This window comes from Mustela nigripes, chromosome 3 (assembly GCF_022355385.1).
Source record: "Mustela nigripes isolate SB6536 chromosome 3, MUSNIG.SB6536, whole genome shotgun sequence".
NCBI classification, from domain to species: domain Eukaryota; kingdom Metazoa; phylum Chordata; class Mammalia; order Carnivora; family Mustelidae; genus Mustela; species Mustela nigripes.
The window spans coordinates 3,984,279-4,002,078 of record NC_081559.1 but is presented as its reverse complement, the minus strand read 5'-3'; the positions used below and the strand labels follow the sequence as shown (position 1 = coordinate 4,002,078).

Genomic DNA, 17,800 nt, shown 5'->3' with positions numbered 1-17,800 from the left:
AGATGAAGCCAGGAAGGCGTGTCTTCTGCCCTCAGCACTTTCCGAGTGAGTGAACCAAACTCGAAACCTCAATTAGCAGCAGTTTTTACTATTACTACTACTGGTATTACTGGTACTACTAGTACTACTAGTACCTCCTCCCCACCTCCTGCCAACGGTCAAATCTAATGATTCGCCTCTGTGAGGTTTCAGCGGACCCTTGCGTGGCTCCTCGTCCCACAGGATGAAGGGCAGAGCCGTAGTTTGTCCTCCCTGCCCCGTCACCGCGGACTCCTAACTGTGCTTCCTAAGTTTAGCCAAAACTCAGACGAGTGAAGAGCTCTTCCGAAGACTCCTTTCCACAGCCCTCGGAATTCGGTGGGTGACAGATGACAAAGTACGAAAGAAAAGGCTATCACTCCAAAAAGAATTAAAAAGAAAAATCCCAGAAAGCAGAAAATAGTTCTTAGAGAACGTTCGGTGTCTCAACAGCAGCGCGTTCTTATTTTCCAAATGTGTGTATTAAGAAATACTAAACATCTACTGGTTGTTTAGACACACATGAGCTAAATATTAGTGTTAGCACTTACGCTTATACAAATACTTACAAATCTAGAGGAGTTGTCGTTCCTTACAGTCTTGGCATTTCCAAAAGCTATGAAGAAAGAAACAGATGCATGGGTAAGATTGACAGAAAAATCACTTCAAGCAGAAATCTAAAGCAAATGGAATATTTGATAGCTATAAATCCTAGAAAATACAACTTGTAGCAGTGACATTTCTGTCCAAGCTTCCCATAGAAACATACTGAGTGCAAGTCTTAAGAAAGCTTCCATGTCTTTTCACAGGTTCATAGAAAAAGAGTCATTCCTACGATTTGTGGAATTTTTAAAAATATTACTATAAATGTAATCTTGTCTAATCAAATACCTTTTACTGTTTTAAGAGTAGTCAGTTGGGTGTACAGCAAGCAAGCCTTGTATTCTCCACCATTATTATCAGTGTAAATATGATTATTTCAGAAATGACTACTTAATATTATCAAAGGCTTCATGGAACTTGATGAGGTTTCCAGATGGAAAAAGGCACACGAAACGTTAAATTATCTAATTAATTTTAAAATAAAGCCACTAAAATGTGATTACATATGTAACTGTGAAATACAGAAAGAGTAAGAGATTTGGAAACAAACAATTTCCAATAGGCTAAAAATACTACATAGTTTCTTTAGCTTATCCCCTCAAACCTAAGTGAAACTTTCCAGAAAAGAAAGAAAATCAAACTGGCACATAATGCAGAATCCAAGTTTATTCCAAACTGAGCTGCAGTGAGGAGCTGAGTCTCCCACAGGAGTCCTTTTTAAGAAACTGAGGGCACCTAAGTACCATGAGTAAGGCCATCCTATCCCAGGGACAGAATGTTCCTCTTCAATGTAGATATTTCATGGTGTCATAAAGAAAAAGGTCTGTTTCACCAAGCTTGTGCACAAAGTAGGGGCAAATTAATCTAGGCCACCATAGTAGAAAATTAAGTGGAATAAATATAAGACTATATATAAGGAGGAAGGACCCCTGTTTGATGCTTTAGAAGGAGCCCATCAGTGTACCCCAGACCTCAATGTGCAAACCAGTCACCCAAAGATCTTGTTCAATGGGTCTAGGGATGGTCATGAAATTTTGCATTTCTCCCAATACTCCCCACCCCACCGACCCTGTTACTAGGATCCCTGGGCCAGCTGCAGCTCACAAGGACTGAAATAATGTGGCAACCAGAAAAATGAACCTTGAGATTAAGAGGCCAGGCATCAAATCCCTGGAGGCCTCCATAACTTCATAAATTAAACAGAGGGAACATTCGAGTAAAGAAGCTCAAATGATTACTAAGGGCTAAAGGCTGATCCAGGTTTTGAAAGCAGTCACGTGATCAAGGCACGACAGTGGGTTTCTGTCGATGTTCACTTGGGATATTCAGTAGCCAAACCCGATGCATTGTATTTCTCCTTAGCTGGCTTTTTTACGGTTTTGATTTTTTAAAAATAGTTGGTCCCAGCTCAGTTCAGTTGAAATTTACAAAGTCTACACAAGGAAATTTCTCTGTATCAGCGATTAGGCCTGGGAGGGGTGCAGTGTGGTAGGTCCCTCATGCCAAATTCTCTCCTTAGTAGAAAAATCAACTGAGAGACTCTACGGAGTACGGAAACATGTACACAGGAAATACTAAAAAAGGAACCTTACTGAAAAGGCTCACATCATCCTCTAGCTCCGCCGCCAGCTAAGAGGTTTCAACAAATGCAACCCTGAAAATGCAGTGTTGCCCCAACGGTCATGAAGACCATGACATTTCTCGTGTTTTCACAGGCTAGTCTTCCTGGTAGGTGTGAACATGCTGGGGGTCCAAGTTAACTAACTTGCGTAGCCTCGAAGTCCAACTTGAGATGCTGATGCATAAAAGACAGTTTATTGTGGCTTGAAGGTCAAGGGCAAGTGAAGGAATTGCTTCAAAAAAACTTTATTCAGGGCGCCATTTGCACGCCATAAACCATCTTTTCATCAAACAAATCTCAGTTGCACGCACACAGCTCTAAACACTAAAGTCTTTTATTGTGGGCCACGGAATCAAAAACAAGTGTTTCATTATAGAACACTTGAGACACATTCCTCAATTGTTTTTTTAAGCTCATTGTTCTCAATGTTCATTTACAGTAGCAGTTCCAGTTAAAAAGTAAAACATTCCCATAAAAGATAATACATGACCACAGCAGACATTTCTTCCATTTCCTGCACTGGGGCCTAGTTCCAAATACCATCAAATAAAGGGCCAAATTCTCATCGCAGATGCGAGAGCATTCCACAGTCCTTCTCTAGGTCGCAGCATTCTTAAAATAAGCATATACAGAAATACACGTACAGCGCCCTAACTCAAAAGCAAAAGACAAACTAAACAAAAAGTGAAATACTGGGGCAATAAAATGAAGATACAGCACTTTCTATAATAGCTTCCTTCTTCATTAAGGTGCCAAAGGGGACAAAAAGATTGGTAACAATGGCATAGATGTTTCAGCCTTTGCTTTTTGCAAGTTAGAGTATTTTCACTTGTTTTATCTAACTATCTGGGGGATGAAGGAGGGGCTAGGTCTAGGTAACACGGGCAGCAGAGTTCTGTCCTTCCACACTGGGGGGCAACCTACTCACCCCAAAGCAGCTCTGTTTTAATCACCATTAAATCTTGACCTTCCATGACCTTGAATAAAGAGCTAAACTACTCTTCTAGACCAAAGACTCTAATCAGGGCTGGTCCTGACTCTGCCCTACCAGGGACATTTGGAAGTGTCCAGACACATTTTCAATATTACCAACCAGGGGCAGGGGTGCCTTTGGCAACCAGTGGGAAGAGGCTACAGATGTGGGTAAACATCTCATGAGGGAGGCACAGGACAGCACTCCACAGCGGAGATTCATCCAGTCCAAAATGGGGTCGAGAAACCCTACCCTACCCCAATGACTGCACAAGTGACAATAAAGACAGGCTTATAATATAAAGCAAAACTAAGGGCTTGCCATCAATAGGGAAAGGCTGACTTCCTGTTTGCGAAGGCAAAGAATGGTTAATGCCTATGGGTTCTGCCAACCTCCATGGCATTAGGGGGACTCACCTCTGGCTTTTTCTGATGGTGCTATGGACTACATGTGTATGTCCCCCACCAATTTTTATGTTGGAAGTCCTAACCCCAGTGTGACTGTATTTAGAGCTGGGGCCCTTGGAAAGTAATAAGGGTTCTATGAGGTCATGAACCAACGAGGGTTCCTGCCCCCACCCACCACACACAAAGAACAGGTGATGTGATCACATAGCAAGATGGTGGCTACCTGTAAGCCAAGAGACCTCCCTTGCCAGCATCTTCACTGAAGGCTTCTGAGCCTCCAGAAGAGTAAGAAAATAAATTTCTGTGATTTAAGGCAACTGGCCTATGGTATTTTGTTAGAGCAGCCCAAGCTAGCTAACACAGATGGCCAACCACGGAATCAGAACTCCAAAGTCAGGTTTAGGCTTTCTGTGACCCTGAAAAAGACTGTCCTTTAGGTGTTTTTCTGGCATGGCCTTTCTGACAACAGAAATAAGCAGCCAGAGGTGTTACCTGAACGATAGACTAGCATGGCACTCACACGGCACCTTTTCTCCCAGTTCTTCCTAGCCATCAAATCAAATGCAAATGTCAAGTGATTATTTTTAGGCAAAATTAGAGTGATTCAAAGAAAAATCGAAAGGGAAAAAAAAATGAACATAAGCAGGAAAGCTCCTTTTAGATGAGTGAACTCTTTCCTCCTTTAAGCACCTGAAGGCAAGAGTGCTTACGACAGAGCTCATTTGCTCAGCATGTCTGGGCCTGAAGCCTTCTTTCCGCTCCCCTCAGCCCCACTTCCAGCCCACCAGACGAGCTCTGCGAATAGATCCATTGTACGAGTCACACTGACCCGAGGCACACAGGAAATCCTACCTTCCAGGACTGGGTTGGACTGTAAAAGCTGTTCTTTGACTTGGTTCACTTCTGCTCCTTTTCCACAAACGGCTGCTACGTAGGACATAACAAGCTTGCTGGCCTCTGTGAATGAACAGAGATCATACCGATAAATCAGACAGACACCTGGAAACAAATTCGCGGGGAAGGAAATAGGGTACAGGGCGCAGAAGATCCACTCATAATGCTTTCGAATGGCTTCGTACCTGAGACCAAATAGTGTTGAGGAAAGCTTTTAACATACGTGTGCTTTCTACCAGTCAGAACGGCTAAAATTAACAACACAGGAAACAACAGGTGTTGGTGAGGATGCAACAAAGGGGAACCTCCTACACTGCTGGTAGGGACGCAAGCTGGTGCAGTCACTCTGGAAAACAGCATGGAGGTTCCTCATGAAGTTAAAAACAGAACAACCTTACGACCCAGCAACTGCATTACTACGTATTTCCCAAAGGACAGAGAAACCCTGAATTGAAGGGGCACGTGCATCCTGATGTTTACAGCAGCAGTGTCCACAACAGCCTAATTGTGGAGAGAGCCCAAGTGGCCACTGACAGACGAATGGATAAAGAAGATGAGGTGTATACACCCAACGGAATATTACTTGGCCATCAAAAATAATCAAATCTTGCCATTTTGCAATGACGTGCATGGAACTGGAGAGTATTATGCTGAGTGAAATAAGTCAGTCAGGGAAAGAGAACTACCACATGATTTCACTTGTATGTGGAATCTAAGAAACAAAACAAATGACCATGGGGGGGAAAGAGAAAGGAAAACCAAGACACAGTCTCTTAACTACAGAAAACAAAGTGACGGTCACCAGAGGGCATGGGGCTTAGGTGACGGGGATTAAGGAGTGAACAGGTTGTAATGGGCACTGGGTATTGTATCGAAGTGCTGAATCACTAAATTCTCTACCTAAAACTAATATTATACTGTGTGTTAACTGGAATCTAAATAAAAACCAAAAAAAAGAAAAAAAAATTTTTAAGTATTTATGCTTTCTACTCAATGACATGTCATTAATTCAGATGTAATAGGAATGGTGCTTAAAGATTAGCACCAGGATGAAAAAAAAAATTTGCTGCGTAATATAGCCAATAACATATCCGGAGAATGATCTTCTTAAAGCAATCACTCACACGTAATTACAGTATTATACACAGATAATTCCAGCTAAAAATAAGCTGGTAACCTGGTAACCTGGGTAGCTTTACGGAAGTATTTTTAAAGCTTAAAAGAACTGTCCTTGTCAAAAATACTTTCTAAATCAAACCAGTTTGCTCACAACTACACTAAATTAGTTACTTTTCAGCTCAACTGAAAAACTAAGTGGCTAATGTAAGAATTCAGTCCTTCTTCAGGACATAGTTGTTTCCAAAGGTTTCACTAGTAACTCTGAAAGGTAAGCTGCTAAAAGTAGATGGCTGCCCGAGGCACACAAAGAATTCTTAGCTCAAAGGCAGGCAAGATTTGGTTTGGTGGTTTTGTCTGCTGGTTTCCATGAGCCCTTGTCCCCTCTCAGCACCTGCCTCTTAGGACCTGAGCTTTGGAATACTGCCTTCCAAGGAATAATAGATATTCAGGGAAAATGAGGTCCAAAGTCAAATGAATTAGAAGAAGTGAAATAGGTTTCTTTTTAAAGGGCTTCTGGCAGGATCCTGTATGTGGCAGAATTCTAGAAAAGGCTCTAGAATGCTATACTTCCCAGACGTGTCTGCCATGGAACCTGTTTCTCATTGAGTTGTCCTTGCCCTGATTTTCCATAACCAGGGAAGGGCTCGATGGTTAGCTGTCAGCAGAACTGAACTCTCACCTTCATTTGGGCAGTCGAGGTAGGGAGACTCATTACAAATCTTTCTTTCTCTAAAGTCTGTGCACGGGTATCACCGTCTGAGAGCAAGAAGCCTTCCTCAGAGCTGAGTGTGAATCCCTCTGCCCACAGTCACAAGGGCGCAGATCCCAACACTGCCATTTCTCACAGAGACCTACAGGGAACTTCCAGTCCCACTGCCCGCCCCAAAAAAGTAATAAACGAGCAACTGGAATGCCACCTTGGGCACACGGCCCGACCCTTGCTTTAGGGCTTTACAGCAACCCCGAAGCATTGACTAAATGAGCCACTGAGCACCAAGAATCTACACAACGTCACATACGGTTCTCCAAGCCTGACACAGGAGCAAATAGGGTATAGGGGGAGGTAACAATCCCACGGAGCTCTGAGAAACGAGGTGGGAGGCTGGGTACTTCGGCAGCTCAGTCCTCCTCCAACGTGCTTTCTGGGTAATGGAAATGAGTCCTCGCAGGTTCTCTGGTGGTCTCTTTTCTGTTGTCTGTGACTTTCTATGGCTGATTTCTGTTGTCTCCTTTTAGGGACTGCAACTGAGAAGTGCCAATCTTTTCATTTTTGTGATTCCCTTCCTCCAAAGGGCACTGCCCCCTTCATACAGCTTCCACTGTGTGACGTTTCCTCAGTGCATTTCCCATGGTCCCCAGGGTTTCAGTGTCTAAAAGCTGGTGAATTATATATGGGCAAAGAGTTTACATGCTTTCACATGTCATTCGACTTCCTGGCGCCACAATTCCCTATCCATGGGTCTGCGCTAGAACTCTTCTTCTGGTCACCTCAGAATGTTTCTTTCTCAGCTCTCTGGCTTTCAAGTCCAGGTGAGGCTCCCCCCCCCCCCACAGGAAAGTCCCGGCATGCTGTGCTGTTGGTCTCCAACTCTGGGCTACCTCTCCTGAGTTACCTACACATCCCGACTCCGCAGTCCGGCCTCTGAAGCAACTCATCCCCAGGCCTGCTTTCTCACCACTCCACCTTCTCACAGGCACCTCCGCTCCCCACCCTCTCCTCCAGCTTCACATGTTATCATATCCCTGACGAGAACATCTGGCCTTTCTACCCATTATACTATGACAACAGTGAAGCATTTATAAGCACAATAATGGTCTTAGATAGTGGCAAATACACACACACACACACACACACTTTAGGTGAAAAGGTAACTTTCCTTTTAGGTAAACTGACAATAAATATCAAAAGTCCAGGCCAACCTGTTTTGCTTATTCCAGTGACTATGGGCCTCAAACTTCAGACACATAATGATGCTGAGATCTGGAAATTCTGTTCTGGACTAGGATGGACTCAGGGACAAAATGCTGGGCGTGGGGTGGGGGTGGGGGCAGGAATCAACTGAGAATCAACATTCTCTGGCAGCTGCTGGAATTGATTTGGCCTCTAAGAGACTTTTAATGGTCAGTATGAAAAGAGTCAGTTTTCTCAGTGTCAAGCCTGTGTTAAAAACGGTCTAAGGAGGGGCGCCTGGGTGGCTCAATGGGATAGGCCTGTGCCTTTGGCTTGGGTCATGGTCCCGGGGTCCTAGGATCGAGCCCTGCATCGGGCTCTCTGCTCAGCGGGTAGCCTGCTTCCCCCCACGCCCCCTCTCTGCCTACTTGTGATCTCTGTCAAGTAAATAAATAAAATCTTTAAAAAAAAAAATGGTACAAGGAGCAGATCTTTAGGAATTCGGATTGAACTTATATCTGGCTGTTAAAGTGCATATAATCCCACATATCTACGGAGATAAAAAGAGGGAGTTAACCTGGTTGAAATTAGGAGTGATTTTTATTAACTTTATAATCTATTTAAGTAATTCAAATAAAATTCTTTTTTTTTTAAGATTTTATTCATTTATTTGACAGACAGAGATCACAAGTAGGCAGAGAGGCAGGCAGAGAGAGAGAGAGGAGGAAGCAAGCTCCCCGCTGAGCAGAGAGCCCGACGCGGGGCTTGATCCCAAGACCCTGAGATCATGACCTGAGCCGAAGGCAGAGGCTTAACCCACTGAGCCACCCAGGTGCCCCTCAAATAAAATTCTTAAATATAGTTCAAGGATACTTATTCCCAAGTTGTTAAAAAGTTTGTAACATTCGATTCTTCAGTATCTTCAGGAAATCTAATCCTGGATTCATTTTGATAATTCATTTCTGGAAGCCAGGATTAAGACTAGTTTTCTTTCAACAGTCTCATTATCTTAAAGAGACAACTCTTATAAGTTTTTTCCCCTGACATAATACTTGACCTTTAACTTAAGCATCTCAGGAGATACTCGCTGCTTTAGACACGGAAGTAGAACAGTGAGGATAAGCCGCAAGGTCCAACACAGCTCAGAGACTGTTCTCGTAATGTTGCACCTTGCTGGAAACAGGAGATAATAGTTATCTCAAGAAGCTTTCTGCTTCATTTCCTTTTGGCTCTTCTGTGCTAAAGTTCAAATAAATTTTTAACTTTATTCAAGTATTTAGATACTTATCCAAATCAAAACCTCATGTAATGACCTCTATGAATGAAATATATTTCTAAGAATCAAGAATTATCATCTTCCGTATTTCAAAGTCCAGCTTTTGGATTATATTGACTGTTATAGAAACCAACTAAACATGACCTTGGCAATCACAGCACACAATTATAAGCACTTTCCAAAACAACACTCTTGAACAGACTGTGGACTGGTGACAATGCCTCTCATGTACATTGTAAAAATAGAAAAACGATTCTACTTGAGACAAAAAGGTGTATTCTTCATGTGTACTCAAATCTTTGAAAAGCACAGCTGGTTTAGACCTAAGAACACCGGCATTTAAAATTGGCAAAACATAACAGCATTTGCTTAGAATCAAATCTTAGTTCATCATTTTCTCTCTTATAGATAGTACACATATGTGAATTTATGTACACGTATATGTTTGAATGTAACGTGAATCCTAAAATTCATCAACAGACAAAAAAAATATTAAGTTTTCCAAGTAAAAGTGTTTTCTCTTCTCCCCAGAAAATGGTAGAACATCCAGGGTTTAACAGAGAGTCTGGGCCATGGGCAAACGGTGGTCACCTAATACTTCCAAATCAGAGTGCCTAGATCAGAATTCATTCCAACAAAGAACAGACAGGGGTTACAGAAGATAGATTCTGGGCATTTTAAATTCCTGATAAGGGAAAAATGAGAACTAATTTAACTCCATATTCTCTGGTACCGTGTAAAGGATTGTGAACAATATATATCATGTTGTTATGCAATTATTACATAATCCTATAATCCCATAGCAGTGTTTTTTATGAAAGAAAGCACTGCAAAGTAGCAGAAGGTGAATGACAAAGGAAAAACAAACATTTCCGTGAACAACAAACAGGATGGGAAACTTGCTGCTAAGACAGTAAAAACGATCTTACTGTGCGTGTTAACTGAGCAGGCTCCCATGGAGTCAATCACAGTATCAGGAAAAATGCCCAAAACGTATGGCTCTAAGCAAGGCTTATTCGCATTTTCTTCACAGAACGCATAAATGTATCCAGGAGTTAAAGGCATCTGTGTATTCATTCAATGCCATCCATGCCCTGTACAGATCATACAATACACACATGTATGTCATGCAGCAAATATAGCCACACACGTACACACATACACATACTGACATATTTATCTGCTTCTATACTTCTCTCTCCCCTTGGTTAAACTATCCAAGTTTTGCCCAGGTGGGTAAGTAGGTTGAACTTCTGCCTTCAGCTCAGGCCATGGGGATCCCATGTCCTGGGATGGAGCCCCACCTCAGGCTCCCTGCTCAGCGGGGAGCCGCTTCTCCCTCTCGCTCTGCCCCTCCCTATGCTCATGCTTCCCCCGCCCCAAATAAATAAATACAATCTAAAAACAAAAAAATCCAAGTTTTTTTAGGGACTGCACTTATAAGGGTCTCACAGTCCAGAGACCTGAAGGGTAAGACTGCCTAAATCAATGAGGCCTCCTTTGGGTACAATGAAAGACGGATTTTGCAACACAGAGGAACAGGCTTTCTAGCAGCCGCAGTCTGCAAGGCCGTGTAGTAAGCCAGCTGCACCATCTCCAAATTCATCAGACAGGTGGCCTTAAACTGCTCCAGTCGTGGTACAAAAAGCCTGGGTCTCACAACAAGAAATGCAGCATTTACTCCAAGAGGAGTCCTGAGGGCTGTGTTTTTACCAAAATACAACACTATGTACAAGCTGCTTTGCTTCTGAAAGTTGGCCACGAGATCCCTGATAATTAATATAAAACATGTGGATCAAGAGAGGCCTTTCTCACACGGGGAAGAAACAAAACAAAAGCCCACTCTCTTCCGGGCTTCCGTGTGCTTAGCTGTTCTGCTTCCCTAGGACACCGCTGTAAGGAGACGTCAAGTTGTACAAGGTCATTTGGGGTTCAAAACCAAAGGTCTTAATGAGCACGGCAGGCTTCACAACAGTCTTAGCAGATAGCTAGAGAGTTCCCAGATACTGATGTTACTGTAAAATTAGAAACCAAAGAATTTATACCGTTTCCTTAGGACAGGATCATCTTCGCAGACCCACAGATTTATTCTGATGTCTTTGAAAAAATGCCGTTCTGATGGGTCCTTCATGTTCTGCCTACCCTGCTCCCATCAGCGCTTGAATGATTCTCCACAAACTATCTGTATTCACAATAGTGAATTCTGAGTTCACTGCCTAGAAATACTTGGGCACTTTTATGAGGCATGATGAATTTTTTATTCAGCACAGCAATAATGAATTAAATAGGACCCCAAAGGACTCAAAGAGTTCACGCCTCTCCCTGAGCGCCCACATTACAGAAGCACATGGCAGAAGACTATCTCCACTGCTTAAGGCCAATAACATCATCATCTGCCAAGGGGGTTTACAACCTCGTTAAATTAATTACTTCTTGTAAAGTAAGCCCTCTGATCCTGCAGGGTAGTCCTGTATAAGCTACCAGGAAAGGTTCTTACCGAAAGAGATACTGTGTGCAAACCATTCAAGCACATTCTGAACCCTCCATAAATGTCACTGTTCTTCTTTCATTTAATCACCAACAAAATCTTTAGTAACGATGTGAACTCAAAAACAATTTCAGTGGACAACATAATGCGCCATTGCAAGTGGCCTGGCATCCCTCCTCCCCACAGAACTGACGAAAACCCCCTCCCAATTCCTCCCCTGACCATGCCGCCATCTCCATATTGTTTTCCATCATTTCATTTTCCCGTAAGTAATCTCCATGGAACGGAGACATTAATCAACACACAAATTCTATGCTTGATCACATGGAGAGTCTAATGACAAAACCGTTAATAAAACCTGAGGCAACTTTTGTATCCCTGTTTTTGAAATGAAAGAAAAGTAGAAAAAGATGGAATAAGTAAGTGAAGCACGAAATGTCCCTGGAGAGAGAGAGAGAGAGGCAGGAGATGCTGCTGGGATCCATAAATGAATAGGAAGAACTTACTAGCAGCAATCAGAGAGTAACTGAGCAGATATTCTAGAACGGCAGTTCTCACTCAGGACGAGGGTCCACTTCCTAGCACTAGGGTTAATGCTAATGGACAGCTGAAGCGCCACAAGTTTGGGAATCACAGTGGCTCAAAAAGAAGACAGATGCATCGAAAGACCTCGAGCCAGTGCTGTTCAAAGTCAGACCCAAAAACCGGAACCACCCAAAGCTAGTAGGTCCATGGCCTACTACCAGTCTACACATGAAAATAGGCTTTTATAAGTTTTTTTTATAGCAATTTGGTCATTTACCTTGTCTGTTTAAACTAAAAACAGGGGCGTCCAGGTGGCTCAGTGGGTTAAGCGTCTGCCTTCAGCTCAGGTCATGATCCCAGGGTCCTAGGATTGAGCCCCACATCTGGAGCCCTGCTCAGCGGGGAGTCTGCTTCTCCCTCGCCTCTCCCCCCTGCTCGAGTTCTCACGCACGTGCGCTCTCACTCTCACTCTCTCAAATGAGTAAATAATACCTTCTTTAAAAATGTTAAAAAATAAACTAAAAACAACTAGAGATTGGTTGTTCTATGTCTTCCTTTCATTTTTCTGGTATCAGTCAGGAACAGGTTTGGGGAGGAGAGAGACTGATGTTTCACGATGGAAGGTGTGAGAGGCACTGGTCTAGAGTGGCGATGATGCCCTCCTCCAGCCTCCCTCCTGAAACAGCACCTAGTCTTGGGTGCCTTAAACACAATGGCCCTACCACAGGGAAAAAAGCAAAGGCCGAGAAGTAGCTGTCCATCTTATGACCGAGGGCAAAGGGATCCCAAGAAGGACAAAATCCGGGGAGGATGAGAGGGAAAAAAGGATTCCAAGTAGTGAGTGGTCTACTGAAACCCAAAGGCCACGTTATTATGTAACAAAATATCAAGAGAAGAGAAAACTACAGGAAAGAAGAATGGACTCCATCCCACCAGATTTCTACCAGAGGAATGAGGTGTTATTGTTTTCCTCAGAAAAACTGAACACCAACCCTCTGAAACAGTACCAGCAACTTCCACTTGGCTTTTCAATATGGAAGACACGTGAGCCCCCCCGGAGATGGACTCTCACTGTAGGAGGGAGCAGTGTGGTTTGCAACTCTGTGAGAAGGAGGTGGCCATGCACTGACATGGCTAATTAGTGGATGCGCTGTCTTCTTGGAATGTATGTTCCGGGGGAGATGAAGACGTGGCCAACACCAATCAAGCCAGTGACCACAGCCCACTTCTGATGACTCACTGAGGAACAAAGTGATACAATCAGACCCTCAAAAAATGTATCGTTAGTCATGATGAAGAATGAGTAAAGCCTAAAAAAATTAATAGCCATAGGAATAATTTCATCTAGTCCCCCCTCCTGCTTAAATAAAAAGGAAGGTGTGAAGTGACTAGGCTGGTAGGTACAGTCGAAAGGACCGGAGTAAGGAGTACGGGCATGGGACACACAGATACAAACGCCTCCTGTCAAGGGACATAGTTTTTAACTTGCCTTGCTACCATTTCCACTGGTCAGCTTGGAAAGAAACAAAAAACTGTACTACTTCTAAGAATTCAATTATTTCACCAGAAAGAACTGGTTAGTGACAGAAGAGAGGAAAAAACTTGCTCCCAAGACACCAGTGTCCCCTTAAATTACCTACTATAAAGAGGGAGTTGTGAATAGTGAAAGATCTCCCAAATTTCTGAGCGAACAGAGGTCTAGAGCCCACACCCAGAGATTCAATGAATGCTCTAAAGAGGGATGGGAAACTAAACTATGAAATACTGTCTACAAATAAATAGAGAGCAGAAGCTTTCATTTAAAGTAGCCCAAGCTGTGATTACTGGACTGGAGAAAAGCAGGAGAGCGGGCTCCAGAAGCAGGTGGGGACCAGATCACACAGCACCTACGCAGCAAGCACAAGGGACTTGAAATTTATTTTAGCGCAAGAGAAACCAGTAAAATGTTTATATAAAAAATATCCTGAGACAAATGAAATCAGAAAAACAATATATCAAAACTTAGGAGATGCAACTTTTAGGAGGAAAGTTTACAGTCACAAATGTATATATTAAGAATAAAGACATATCTCAAACAAACCTAATATTACACCTCAAGGAACCAGAAAAAGGAGAACAAACTAAGCTCAAAGTTAGCAGAAGGAAGAAAATAGTACCAATTAAGGCAGAAATAAATGAAACATAGAACTGGAAAATAACAAAAGATTAATAAAACTAAGAGATGGTTCCCTGGAAAGATAAACCAAATTGACAAACCTTTAAACTAAGCAAGAAAAAAGAGATGTCTCAAAAAAATAAAATTATAAATGAAAGAGGGGACATTCAACAAATACCATATAAATACAAAGAACCTTAAGAGGTTACTATGAACAATTACATGCCAACAGATTGGACAACCTAGAAGAAATGGTTAAGTTCCTAGAAACATACAAACTACCCAGACTGAATGGTGGTAAACAGAATAGTAACAAGGAAGATTCAATCAATAATCAAAAACCTCCCCAAAAAGAAAAACCCCAAACTAGATGGATTCACCATTGAATTCTACCAAACATTTAGGGGAGAATTAACACCAATCCCTCTCACTCTTCCAAAACATTGAAGAAGAGGTAACATTTCCGAACTCCTTTTATAAAGCCAAACTTACCCTGATACCAAAGCCAGATAAAGATACTACAAGGAAACTACAGATCAATATCTGTGATGAACGAAGAAGTTAAAATTTTCAATAAAATACTACCAAACTGAAATCAAAGGCTTATTCAAAGGATCATACCCTGGGGTGCCTGGGTGGGTCAGTCAGTTGAGCGTCCCACTCTTGATTTTGGCTTAGGTCATGATCTCAGGGTCCTGGGATCAAGTCCTGCATGCACAATGGGAAGTCCGCTTCAGGATTCCGTCCCTCTCTTTCTGCCCCTCCCATCCCCCTGCTCACAGAAATGTTCTCTCTCTCAAAATAAATAAATCTTAAAAAAACAACAACAGGGATCATACTCCGTGATCAAGTGGTATCATCCCTAAGATGCAAGGATGGTTTAACATACGCAAATCAATAAATGTGACACATCACATTAAGAGAATAAAAGATAAAAATCATATGAACATCTCAACAGATACAAAAAGGCATCTGATGAAATTCAATATCCTTTCGCGATAACAACTCTCAACCAGCTGGGTAGAGAAGGAATGCACCTCCGCATCGAAAAGGACATAAAGGACTGGCCCACAGCGAACATCATACTTGGTGAAAGGCTGAGAGCTTTTCCTCTAAGATAAGAACAAAGCTGCCCACTCTCACCCTCCTATTTGGCATAGCAGTGCAAGTCCTAGCCAGAGAAACTATACAAGGAAAAGAAATAAAAGACACCACAATCAGAAGTAAAATTGTCTGTGTTCACAGACTGGAAGAATTAATACCATTAAAATGTCTGCACTACCCAAAGTAATCTACAGATTCAATGTAATACCTAGCAAAATTCCTAAGGCATTTTTCACAGAAAAAGACAAAAAAATCCTAAAATTCATACAGAACTACAAAGAGAATGCAAATAGCCAAAGCAATCTTCAGAAAGAAGAATGAACCTGGGAGTACTACACTTCCTGATTTCAAAACACTAAAAGCTATAGTAATCAAAATACTATGGTACTTGGATAAAAACAGACACATAGACCAAAAAAACACAATAGAGGAGAACTGCTAACGCAGTCGACTAACATTTAACAAGGGAGGCAAGAATATTCAGTGGGGAAAAGACAGTCTTTTCAATAAATGGTGTTGGCAAAATGGGGTACTCACATGCAAAAGAAAAAAAACTGAACCCTACCTTAGACCACTCAAAAAGTAACTCAGAGCGGATTATAGACTTAACTGTAAACACCTAAAGCTATAAAAATCCTAAAAGAAAACATAAGGCTCTTGATATTGGTCTTAGCAATGATCTCTTGGCTATGACTCGCAAAATACAAACAGCAAAAGCAAAAATAAATACGTGGGATTGCCTCAAACTAAAAAGCTTCTGTAGAGCAGAAGAAACAATCAATAAATGAAAAGGCAACAACCTTCAAAATGCAGGAATACTTGACAAGTCATGTATGCGATAAACTGTTAATATCTAAAATATATAAGTAACTCATACAACTCAACAGCAATAAGGAATGATAGTAATCAGATGTAAAAATAGGCAAAGGACTTGAATAGACGTTTTTCCAAATAAAACATTGAAACGGCGAACGGGAACCTGAGGATGTGGTCCACGTCACCAATCATCAGGGAAACGCAATGCAAAGTAAGTGAGCCGTCACCCCGCACTGGCGAGGATGGTCATTACCAAGGAAAAGAGATAACAAGTGCTGGAAAAAATGTGGTGAAAAGGAAAGCCCCGTGAACGGTGGGAATGTCAGTTAGTACAACCACCATGCAGAATAGTGCAGAGGCTCCTCAAAAACTCAGAAACTTCCAATGATGGGATGAGTGTCCTTATCTTGCTCTGACTCATTTCCTCTCCCTGTGTGTCTCTGTCTCTCCCACGTGAGGACACAGATAGGAGGTTTTCACCCAGCACCAAGTCAGCAGGCACCTTGATCTTGGACTTCCCAGCCTCCAGGACTATGAGAAATAAATATCCATTGTTTAAGCCCCCAGTCTATGGTATTTTGTTAAATCGGATTGAACTGATGAAAACAAGTGGGGACTCTAGAGCTTAGATATATTACCTATGTTCAAAATCCCAGCTCTGCCACTTGCTCACTGGGAAGTTCGGACAAGTTGGTTAACCTTTCTGGGACTCAATTTTCCCATGATTAAAACGGGGGTAAGAAGAGTACTTATGCATGTAATTTGCTAAAGCACAATGCCCAGCGCAATGTGTACTTATGTCGGGAGCTACTATTTTTTTGTTTGTTTGTTTTTTAAGATTATTTATTTATTTATTTGACAGACAGAGATCACAAGCAGGCAGAGAGACAGGCAAAAAGAGGAAGCAGGCTCCCCACAGAGCAGAGAGCCCAATGTGGGGCTCGATCCAGGACTCCGGGATCATGACCTGAGCCGAAGGCAGAGGCTTTAACCCACTGAGCCACCCAGGCGCCCCAGGAGCTACTGTTTTTACCCAACGGCATGGCAGTGGTTCTGTGGGAGGGAAGAGAATCAGAATTTGTCAGTTTCGCAAGAGGCTCTAACAGTGGTGTAAAATTTATAAAAATAAGTTAAAGATTCTAAATTTAAGCTTACAATAACTTGGTCGGACAATACTAGATTGAGCGTATCTGACCCAACAGAAGTAGACATACAAAAGACCTACAATCTTTGCTTGGTGAAAAGACCAGAATGATTCCACAGACGTCTTACATTAACAGAAGCCTGGTATCCATATGAAGAGGGGGAATCGTTCCAACACAACGAAGACCAAACCTGGAGTATATACTGCATCTTTCTCTCTTCTTGGGATGTAATTTTGTGAGGCACATAGACAAAATGGGATCATTCCAGAATAAGAGGACCATGACAGTGAGGGTTTGGGAATGAGATCCTATCCTCCTCCTACACGCTGTGAAACGCTGTATTTCTCCTTCACGACACTGAACACTCTGTATATAAACTACATGTGCACATGCAGACATACAATACAGTGTTTGTGTAGTACACATTCCATGCACATACATATAAAACACAGAGCTACTGTCCATCTTCTCCACAAGTCTACAAATTCTGTAAGGACAAGGGTGGTATCTGGCTCACCAGTATATCACCAGTACTTAGTACAGTACCTTTCACCTTATTAGTATTCCTATAGGTACTCAAAAATTATCTCCTGAGGGCTCACAGGTGGCTCAGTCCATACAGTGGCTGACTTGGTCTAGGAGCAGGGAGCTGGGCCCCTTGTCAGAGAGTCTGCTTGAGGATCTCTCCTTCTGCCCCTCCCTAGACCTCTACAATAAATAAATACATCTTAGAAAAAATTATTTCCCGGATGAACGAATAAACGA

General features: G+C 42.3%; 1 protein-coding gene across 4 annotated transcripts in view; it reads right to left on the bottom strand.

Moving 5' to 3' along the window:
* The window catches only part of MYO1B (myosin IB), a 176,305-nt gene that overhangs the window by 71,661 nt on the left and 86,844 nt on the right, over nucleotides 1-17,800 (bottom strand). For all 4 annotated transcript variants that reach the window (XM_059393086.1, XM_059393088.1, XM_059393089.1 and 1 more), the window contains exons 5-6: nucleotides 4,475-4,579; nucleotides 588-634 (exon numbers count right to left, since the gene is read on the bottom strand). In XM_059393086.1, the coding sequence (XP_059249069.1) occupies nucleotides 588-634; nucleotides 4,475-4,579 (152 nt within the window). The remainder of the gene's footprint in view (nucleotides 1-587; nucleotides 635-4,474; nucleotides 4,580-17,800) is intronic.